The sequence below is a fragment of the Terrapene carolina genome, unplaced genomic scaffold (assembly GCF_002925995.2).
Source record: "Terrapene carolina triunguis isolate 2854851 unplaced genomic scaffold, T_m_triunguis-2.0 Scaffold210, whole genome shotgun sequence".
NCBI lineage: Eukaryota > Metazoa > Chordata > Testudines > Emydidae > Terrapene > Terrapene triunguis.
The window spans coordinates 46,255,093-46,265,533 of record NW_020664561.1 but is presented as its reverse complement, the minus strand read 5'-3'; the positions used below and the strand labels follow the sequence as shown (position 1 = coordinate 46,265,533).

At 39.2% G+C, this 10,441-nt stretch overlaps 1 protein-coding gene across 1 annotated transcript in view; it reads right to left on the bottom strand.

The window, feature by feature from the left end:
- The window catches only part of LOC113404989 (quinone oxidoreductase-like), an 18,773-nt gene continuing 8,332 nt past the window's right edge, over positions 1-10,441 (bottom strand). Inside the window, exons 2-9 of the mRNA XM_029912376.1 lie at positions 9,969-10,085; positions 9,482-9,634; positions 7,561-7,724; positions 6,393-6,444; positions 3,966-4,115; positions 1,315-1,416; positions 1,111-1,206; positions 1-803 (exon numbers count right to left, since the gene is read on the bottom strand). Coding sequence (XP_029768236.1) covers positions 642-803; positions 1,111-1,206; positions 1,315-1,416; positions 3,966-4,115; positions 6,393-6,444; positions 7,561-7,724; positions 9,482-9,634; positions 9,969-10,079 — 990 coding nt within the window. The 5' untranslated portion in view covers positions 10,080-10,085 and the 3' untranslated portion in view covers positions 1-641. The remainder of the gene's footprint in view (positions 804-1,110; positions 1,207-1,314; positions 1,417-3,965; positions 4,116-6,392; positions 6,445-7,560; positions 7,725-9,481; positions 9,635-9,968; positions 10,086-10,441) is intronic.

The window sequence follows — 10,441 nt, the reverse complement described above, 5'->3', positions numbered from 1 at the left end:
GATATTGTTTGAGGCAGATTCAGGAACACAACGCTGCACCTGTTTACATTCAATTCACATCAGGGAGGCTCTTAGCAACCATAAGGGCCAGAAAGTTAATGATTTTAAAACCAAAGTTTGGATTCTAAAGCACACTTCTGTGGCAGATGGTGAATAGCAACATATTTTGTGGCTACAGAACACACAGAGCCCTACTTACACATATATGTCGCTCCACTTTAAAAGACAGGCTGAAAGCCACATTCTGCACTAGCTAAAGCTTCCCTGTAGTATTCAAGGGAAGCAATAAGTACAGCATTGTACAATATTCCAACCTGGATAGGACAGAACAGATATCAGTGACAAGACCAATGCAGAAATGAAAAAGATGCAATTTCCAGGTCAGCCAAATGGGGGGGTTGGGGCGGGGGGGAAGGAGGGGAAAGAGTACTTAGAAGCTTAAATCTGACTCTCTGCTTTTCATTACATAATAAAGCATTTTCATTTAAGGCATCCTCCCTGTCTAATTTAGACTTGCTATTACTATAGAATATCTGTGATCAACTCTATGTTTTGTAAAACATACTAAATGAACCATATAAGCAAGGGTGTAATTAGAACAGCCACAATATAAGTGGAAAGAAACTTTATTACATGACTTATCATATAAGGAGTACCATCTTTCCCAAAGCACCACTGCTGTTAATGAGGTGTTCATGAGCCTTAGCAACTTTTTCCAATGGATATTCAGGGCCAACTACAGGTTTAAGCCAGCCAGCTTCTATACCAGCAAGAAGCGCGGTTTCACATTCATGCATCAACTTCTGTATAGTGAAGATAGTATTTACTGTAAGTCATGTGCACTTTTAAAGTATATTACATGTTTATACAAAGTTTTAATCCAAATTTCACAATTAAAATGCATTTTATTACATTTCTGAGATTTATCTATTCTTCTACGTGTTCATTTAGAAAAATAAAATTTATATAATCTAATAAAATTGTACCCTTACACCTCAAATCAAACCCAACTATGCTATTTTGCTAAACATTTAATTTGCTTAAACTAAAAGTTTATAAGTTATTAGAATATCTCCTCTAAGTAAATTCTTTGAACTAAAAATGCCTTACCTTAGTTGCACAAAATAGACTAACCCCTATTATGCTGGATTCTTTCATCATAGTGTCCCTGGGGTTTATTTCAATTGGACCTCTACTCCCCACGATCTGATACAAAAAAGTTTTAAAATTTAAAAAAAAGAGAGACACTTAATCCAAACATTTTTCAATGAATTATAAACTTAATTTGAAGGCAATGACAGCGAAAATACTTACCATCACCCTTCCTCCAGGTGACAGTAGTTGTAAGTCAGTGGCGAGATTAACATTAGCTAGCATTTCTATTATCACATCAACTCCCCGCACATCACTGAATTCCTACACAGAATATAAAGAGAGATAACCAACTGAGAAAAATTCACATTTGGGTGTCTGTGTATATTTCACAGGCTGTAGGTAACCTGGGGTTTCTACATGTTAAGTCTGACATATCTAATGCAATTCTGAAAGTCGATCTTCATCATATTGTGACTTGCTGGGATCTGAGTTTCTAAATGCTCCCTCCCTTCATGAGATAGTAAAGCAAATAGGAAACACAGCTAATACAAGTACTATAGTACAATCTCTTTATCATGTAAGTTGAACTTACAAATGTAGAATTATGTACCAAAAAAAGCTGCTTTCAAAAATTAAACAATGTAAAATTTTAGAACCTGCAAGTCCACTCAGTCCTACTTCAGCCAATCGCTCAGACAAACAAGTTTGGTTATAATTTGCAGGAGATAATGCTGCCCACTTCTGGTTTACGTCACCTGAAAGTGAGAACAGGCATTCACATGGCACTGTTGTAGCCAGCGCCGCAAGATATTTACGTGCCAGATGCGCTAAAGATTCATATGTCCCTTCATGCTTTAACCACCATTTCAGAGGACATGCGTCCATGCTGATGATGGGTTCTGCTCGATAATGATCCAAAACAGAGCGGACCAACGCATGTTCATTTTCATCATCTGAGTCAGATGCCACCAGCAGAAGGTTGGTTTTTCTTTTTCGGTGGTTCGGGTTCTGTAGTTTCTGTATCTGAGTGCTGCTCTTTTAAGTCTTCTGAAAGCATGCTCCACAACTCATCCTCCTCAGATTTTAGAAGGCACTTCAGATTCTTAAACCTTTCGGTTGAGTGTTGTAGCTATTTTTAGAAATCTCACATTGGTACCTTCTTTGCGCTTTGTTAAATCTGCTACGAAAGTGTTCTTAAAACAAACATGTCCTGGGTCATCATCCGAGACTGCTATGACGTGAAATATATGGCATAATGCAGGTAAAACAACAGGAGACATACAATTCTCCCCCAAGGAGTTCAGTCACAAATGTAATTAATACTTTTCTTTTTTTTTTTTTTTACAGAGCATCAGCAGCATGGAAGCATGTCCTCTGGAATGGTAGCGGAAGAATGAAGGGGCATACGAATGTTTAGCATATCTGACAGAACTACAAAAGTGCCATGTGACGCCTGTTCTCACTTTCAGGTGACATTGTAAACAAGAAGCGAGCAGCATTATCTCCTGCAAATTTTAACCAAACTTGTTTGTCTGAGCGATTGGCTGAACAAGTAGGAGGATTGAGTGGACTTGTAGGCTCTAAAGTTTTACATTGTTTTATTTTTGAATGCAGTTTTTTCTTGGTACATAATTCTACATTTTTAAGTTCAACTTTCATGATAAAGAGATTGCACTACAGTACTTAGGTGAATTGAAAAATACTATTTCTTTTGTTTCTATTTCAGTGCAAATATTTGTAATCAAAAATAAATATAAAGTGAGTACTATACACTTTGTATTCTGTGTTGTCATTGAAATCAATATATTTGAAAATGTAGAAAACATCCAAAAATATTTAATAAATTTCAATTGGTATTCTATTGTTTAACAGTGCGGTTAATTGCGATTAATTTTTTTGAGTTAATTGCATGCGCTAACTGCAATTAATTGACAGCCCTAGTTATGATTAAAGCTAAGATTTAGTCATGGGTATTTTTGGTAAAAGTCATGGACAGGTCACGGGCAATAAATAAAAATTCACAGCCCATGACCTGTCCATGACTTTTACCAAAAATACCCCTGACTAAAACTCTACTTCTGGGGCCCCACTGGTCTGGGGGCCCCTGCTGGGAGGGAGGGGGCAGCCTGCTCCAGTGCTGGGGGTTGACTGCCACCCCGGGACCGCTGCTCGGGCAGTCCCCAGGGCACCCCCAGGACCACTACTTGGGCAGTCCCTGGAGCCAACCACACCGGCTGTTGTTCCGGCAGTCCCCATAGTCAGCTGTCTGGGCCGCCCGAGCAGAGGCCAGTGTGGCTGGCTTCGGGGCGATCCCTGGGACCACTGCTCGGTCGCTCTCTGGGGCCTCCCTCAGGACTGCTGCTCGGGTGGTCCGCAGGACCGCCGGAGAGCTGGCCCCAGGTCGCTCCAGCAGCAGCTGGTGCGGCTGGACACTGGGCGCCCGAGCAGTGGGAAGTCACGGAGGTCGCAGAAAGTCACAGAATCCATGACCTCCGTGACAGAATCACAGTCTTAGTTATGATTTAATATTCTTGGTATCCATATCTTTAAAATTAACAATTCTCCTTTGAGCAGAAATTAAAAGGTTGTGTAGATTTTGCTCAAATGGCAGACCCCTACAGAACCCTAATCTTGGTTCAAAAGAAAAATATAAAGAGCTGTTTACCGAATGTTTCATTTCATAAAAGTTACAAATAGAAAATATCTATCTAGTTCATCTGGCTGTCATCACAGGATTGCCATCTATAGTACATTTTCTAGTCAATTAAAAGGAAGATAATTGATAGAAACCAAAATGGATTTTGAATATTTTAATGGAAGGAGAAAGAGGGTGAAAGATCTATGAAACTTTCAATCTGGTAGTAAATTACCTTAATCTTATCAACGTAATCAGCTTCTCTGTGATTAAACATTTTGTGGGCTCCATTTCTCAAAACTATGTTCATTCCTTCTTCAGTTCCAGCTGTGCCTAAAACCTTTAAACCATAAGCTCTGGCAATCTGGCATGCTGCTATTCCAACCTGGAAAAATGAATTACATTTCCCTTTACCATTTATTTTCCCACTCTTAATATAAATATCACCTATCAGTGACTCAGTACTTTACATGTCAGATTATGCATAAAAACATATTTTAAGTTAACAAATCACTAGCATAACTGAAACAGTATTTTGATTTACATTCACACACACACACCCCACATTGTATACTAGTAAAGGTGCTGCACACACAATATACCTGACACAAAACCAAGGAAGTGAAAAGTTAAGCCATGTAACAGTATATATGATCTTTTCTTCCCACAGACAGACACTACTAACATGATCACCATATACCACAGATAATGTATCACAACCTTGACTCTTAACTGCAGAATAAGTCCATTTAGCATCTCATTCCCCAGACTCCCAACATTACGCAACAGACGAGACTCCCTAGTCTCACTGCCCCTTCTGCTGAGTCCTGAGAAACCACACTCTAGTTTCAGAAAGCCAAAGGAAGCCCTGCAAAGCGTAGTTGCCAGATATTGTGAGGACCCCAGAGAAAACTCCCAAGCAGGGAAGCCTCAGAGGGTAGCAGATTTTGGAGGGGGAAGTAAGCACATGAGCCTCCATTCTTAGGCAGCAAGTAAAACCACTGGAAGCCTGGTCAGACACTGATCCTGCCAAATAAACATCTGCATTCCCTACCACCACATCCTCTCATCCCTGCTTTATATTTCAGTTGGTGGTGAGAGGTGTTTTATTAGTGCCAAGCAGATGTAAAGTCTTCTTAGTGCCGGAGGACAAGCAGGCTTCAAGTCCATGAGGCACATCACAGTCTCAGCTGGCTCACACTGACTGCTTACATGGTGTGCAGAATGCAAAAGAGAAACGAAGAACAAGCATTCACAAAACTCTGCCTCTCTTTTGGGGTTACTCTCAACCTGGTTCCTCCTGCAAAGGCAGGTTCTGCAACTTATCCTGACCAGCCCTGGAGACAGACACTTCCTCGGCTAATTTAAGTGCTGTTATTCTCTTCTACTGGTAGCAAACTGCCTCATTCCATTTCTGTTACCAACAGAATTCCATCTGCTGTCATTTATGGCTTTGCTAATGAAACTTGCACCCAGGAGTGTTATGTAAAGTAAACAAACTGCCTTCCCCATAAGAAATCCTCATGACCATCACTCTTGCCAGGGGCTTATCAACTGACCTATTTGAAAAACCGAAGTCACCTTTGACATTTACATTTCAAACTAACACACGGCATGACTAGATTATCTCAACATCCAAAAGTTGTTCAATGAACAACCTGAAAAGAATGCAAGATTTAAGGATCATTGTAGAAGCGTATGTCAATGAAAGACGTACCACAAACATCCACGCTTATCAATATAGTATGTGTCTCTTTGCCTACTCTCTTCTCACTGCACTTGCAAATGTTTTTGTAACAGTCTGCAAATCTATAGAAGATAATCTTATTTGTGGACCATGTCATTGTAAAGCAAAAACATGTGTGTGTTCCCAGAAGCATATAAAAGAAGTGGAAACAGAAAATCAAAACTCAATTTATGAAAATAAAGAAAAAACATATTGCTGAATGTCCTTCTAGTCTAGTATATTACAAGAGATCTGAGTTTTCTCTCATGTGAGACTTTCATAATCAGCCTTTTGCAGCCAACCGAGTAACTCAACAAAACTTGGCCAGCTCGCAACAGTTTTTCCAGCCGCTGGAAAGGGGAAATAGAGGCCACTTAAAGTTTAACTATTCCCTCTTACTCTACCTCAGCCTTCTTGTTTATTCAGCAGAGCCAAAGGTTAGCCTTTTGTAAATACAGAAGCTAGTTGGGAAAACTTAAAGTCCATTCAGGTATGAGATTATCTCCTCCAACATCTCCCATTTTCTAGCTAGGTTACAGTTAATGGGTGAGAAACAGCACAGAAAGTCCCCATCCAGCCAGTGAGCATTTCTTGCACAACTAAGGATAGTTTGCCTAATTTTTCAAAACACAACTTTTCCTTTAACTTTTCTCTGAGGCAGACTAGCTGTATGGCTCCTGACCCAGCTTCTGACCGTTCTCCACTTTGTGATTACACCATGGGATGCCCTACATATGATCTAATTAAGTTCATATGACATCAGCATTTGGGGCCATATGTGGTAATTTGTGCAGTTTCAGGCTGCTATATTTTGGATGATAGGATTTAACTTTAAGTGTAAAGAGCCTTCATGACAGAGAATCATTTGCCTTAGAACCAATCACAAAAATAGATACACAAAATACTTGCTAACTTAAGTCTTTTCAAAATACTTACTCCTCCACTTGCCCCATGGACTAGCACAGTTTCCCCTGGTTTGGCATGCCCTCTAGAAGACAAAATGACAGGTATTGAACTATTTAATACATTGTAACTTGAGCAGATTCTATGCATTGTCTAGCCATAAGATGTAGTTGGGTTATATGAATTAAATATATATCTTTTTAGATCACATTCAATGCGCCTAATTTTCCTCTCTTTAGTTTTACACTGAGTTAGTCCTGATTCATTCTGGGATTAGAGAAGAGAATCGGTTCTTATATCTTAATAATTCTAAAAGCTCTCATTCCTGAATGTAAATATAGATATAAGCTACAACAATGGGAGTACCAATTTCATGGTTGGTATAGGTGTGTATTAACACCAGCCTAATATTCAAAACAACATTTTCTTCAACTTTAGTCTTCCAGGTTTTAAAATAATCTACCCATACTTTTTCAAAGGATAAACTAGATTGCCCAATGCTTTGTTCTATGCATTTATCTAGACTGGATTCCCAGTCCTGATCTCTTATCCCCTAGCTGACAAGGCACTCTTGTCTATCACTATAGTACAGATTTATGAATCAATACCATGGTGATTGGTAGGGTTAAATACTTAGATAGATGAGCTAGTAGGAGTTCTGCCAACAGCTCCTGAAGACAGAGGTGATGGAAAGATAGGTTACGCAACTGCAACCCCTTGGTTCAATCAAGAAGCAGAAATTATGACTGAAACAAGTCCTATCTAGTCCTTCTTAAGGACAGTGGTGAGGTAAAGAGGGGTAGAAGGAGGAAAACAATTAACTCATTTCTTTCAGTGTATACACTTTTTTATTATATAGAGTGCCCATCCCAGTTCTGGGTGCCCCAGATGCACTCTTAAAAATACATTCTTAAAAAGAAAAAGACGGTCAATTACCTCCAGATCACAACCCTCTGACAATAATGTAGGCAACACATTTAATTTAACCCTCCAACAGAATCCCCACCAAAGTCCTCCTCCCATCACTACCCTACCTAAGAAGTCTCCCATCTCTTTATGAAAGAGAGAGATAAAATAGGCCTTGCAGTGTGCCCTGAAAAGGTAAGCCATGTAACTGGCTATTATGGATGGCGTGTCTACTCTATAGTTTGTATTTTAAGTCTTCAAAAGCAGAAGATACAAACAGAGCATGGCATCTTACTTTTGGAAGAGTGCACGGTAAGCAGTGAAATATGGGATTCCAATGGCAGCACCTTGCTTGAAGTCTAATTTATCTGACAAGGGGAAGACTGTGTCAGCTGCAGCAACTGTATAATCTGCATAGCCACCAGAGATGGTACCATTAGTAAAAACCCTGTCACCTTTCTGGCAAGAAAAAATAAAAAAAGATTTAGACACAAGTTCCAAGTACTTTAGTCAAAGTTTGTTACGTAACACTTCTGTAAAAGTTTTATATATAATTATCTTCCCGAAAGGATTTTATAAAAATCAAGGAAGTGAAATCTCTGCAACACAATTTTGTATATCCAGATTTCAAAAGGTGTGTGTGTGTGCAGATTACATCCTAGGTTCTATATCATCACACACAAAGCTACTGCATGATTAAGGTGATCCTTAATGAACCTGAATTCATCCAGCTGGACTCCACAAGGAAAATGTCAGAAACATTTTAAGCAGTTTTTGAAGCCTGAGAAGTATACATTCTTAACAGGAATAGTTATTGGTAATAGTTATCGTTAGGAGTCCTTCAACAGGATAAAATCACAACCTCCACACAAATCACCAAGTGGGCTGTGTGAGAAACAGGGAATAATACACATCCCAACACACAGGGTGTTTTAACACTTATTTCCAGCCCTGCCAGCTACCGAGTATCAACTACTTTGGTACTGGTTGTGAGCTGCATATAGCACATCCCAGTTCTTAGAACATGGTAATTTCATGTTTTGTACAATTTTTCCTCAGTTCCGTACATTCTGACCACTTGTGGGTGTCTGACTTTCAAAATCATCGTATGATTATCTTAGTACCTGCATAGCATGTAAATCCCTGCGCTTTGATTTGCTGACACCTATTATTAGCCAGAGTGCCAAGATCTGCATAATTGCTATGTGGCTATTTCTTACGTACCATCAATATGCAAATCTCTCTATTCTGATTGGCTCCTCTATTCAGCCATTTCAAGCTGTTTGTCTGCAACTATTGCTCTCATCTTCTTTCCCTTCAGTTTAAGCAGAAAATGCCAAAATTTACATGAAAAACTAAAAGCAAAGAAAATGGAGCTGTCAATCTGTTGAAACAAAAAGTGTTTTGTTTATTTTTGAAGTTAACACCTCTGCCTTATTTTCCATCTCCAGGCCAGCACGGCTCTTGTCTCCTCAATAACTGTCATATATGACTTCAGAATAGGAGAATCCCAACTCTCTACCCCAATACAGTTTTTAAACAATACATATTCTACTGTTAGTCTTTGGTCAAGAATCTTACTCACCTGTAAGGAAATAAAAGAGAAGGCCAATTAAAAAACCCCACACACATTTATCTTTTAACAGCCCACTTTTTCCCCCTCGCCAAGATATGGTTTAACCAAAGGGCAGCAGGCGAAATATAACCATGAGACAGCAGTTGAGTATTTAAACATTGTTATCAATAGATACACCTTTCATTTTTTTCCCCTTCGTTTTAAGTCTGAATATTAAAAATATCAGCAAAATAATCTCAGGGTCCTTCCTGTCAGTCCAGGACGATGATGACAATAATTACAGCAATCTTGACATTTATAATACACCTACAATGCTTCAAAAATGTTTCTGGACCAAGACTGCGTAAACAAAACCCCAATCCTGCAAGCAGCACCATGCAGTCAGGCTCCTGCACCGGCGCTGAACTCCACAGATCTCTATGGGGCTCTGTATGGGTGTAAGGGACAGCCCTGCAGAGCCACTTGTAGGAATAGGCCCACTAATTTGACCCGGATGCATGCATTTCATGGCCAATTAGAGGTCCCCAAAACCCAGAGGAAATTCTGACAGGCCATAAATTATAGAGGTAGCAGTAAGTACTGCAACAATAATGTAGGGAAAGCATAAGCAATCAATTAAAAAAGGAACAGAATATAATACCTTGAATACAGTTACATGCTCCCCAACAGCTTCAATTACTCCAGCAACATCTGTGCCAGGAGTGTAAGGTAAAGCTGGTTTTCTAGCATGAGCACCAGAACGAATATACGTCTCCACTGGGTTTACACCACATGCATGGACTTTGATTAAGACCTGAAGAGAAAATGTTATTTGTTACATATCATTACAATCACCATAATTTTGCATCAACAGCTTAGTATTATTAAAGCAATTGACTTGACTATTAAAGAGCCCTTAGTATGGATGTGAAACAATTTTGGAAAGTCTTTTGTATTCAATATGTAGACTGTGTTAGAATAACAAAACTAATTAGTTAAATCTGATGCCTGTGGCTTTATTTATGTATATGCTGCTCAACCTACTCATATTCAGAATTAAGATGGTTCTGCTTTGGACACTCACTCAATTCATACTCAAGTCATTACCATTCAATGCAATTATCTTAGTTTACAGCTATCATTTCCACCTGATTTTCTTTCGGATTCGGCAATAAGACATCTGACAGGAGCTTAAGCACTTCAGGTCCACCAAATTCAGAAACTCTGACAGCTCTCATCACATTTCTTCCAGTTGCCATAGTGATCTGAATATCAGAAGATGAGAAAATATTGCATTAACTTCACAATCCAGTTTTCACTTCAGAGGGAAGGGATCAAACTCCCTACATTTAGACAACAGTTTATATCAGGGGCTCACTACTGATTTCTTTTCATAGAAAAGATGGTCTTTCATCTTACAAATCTTGCAAACGAAGAGCGTTACCACCATCTCCCATGGGAATGTGTGGGCTTTAAAGTGAATCAAACATGTAAATAACTACATTAAAAATATGAGTGCAGTAGTTCCTGTATTAGATATCATGCCATAACATCTTGAGCAGGGTTTCTCAAAAAGGGGTCGCCGCTTGTGTAGGGAAAGCCCCTGGCGGGCCAGGCCGGT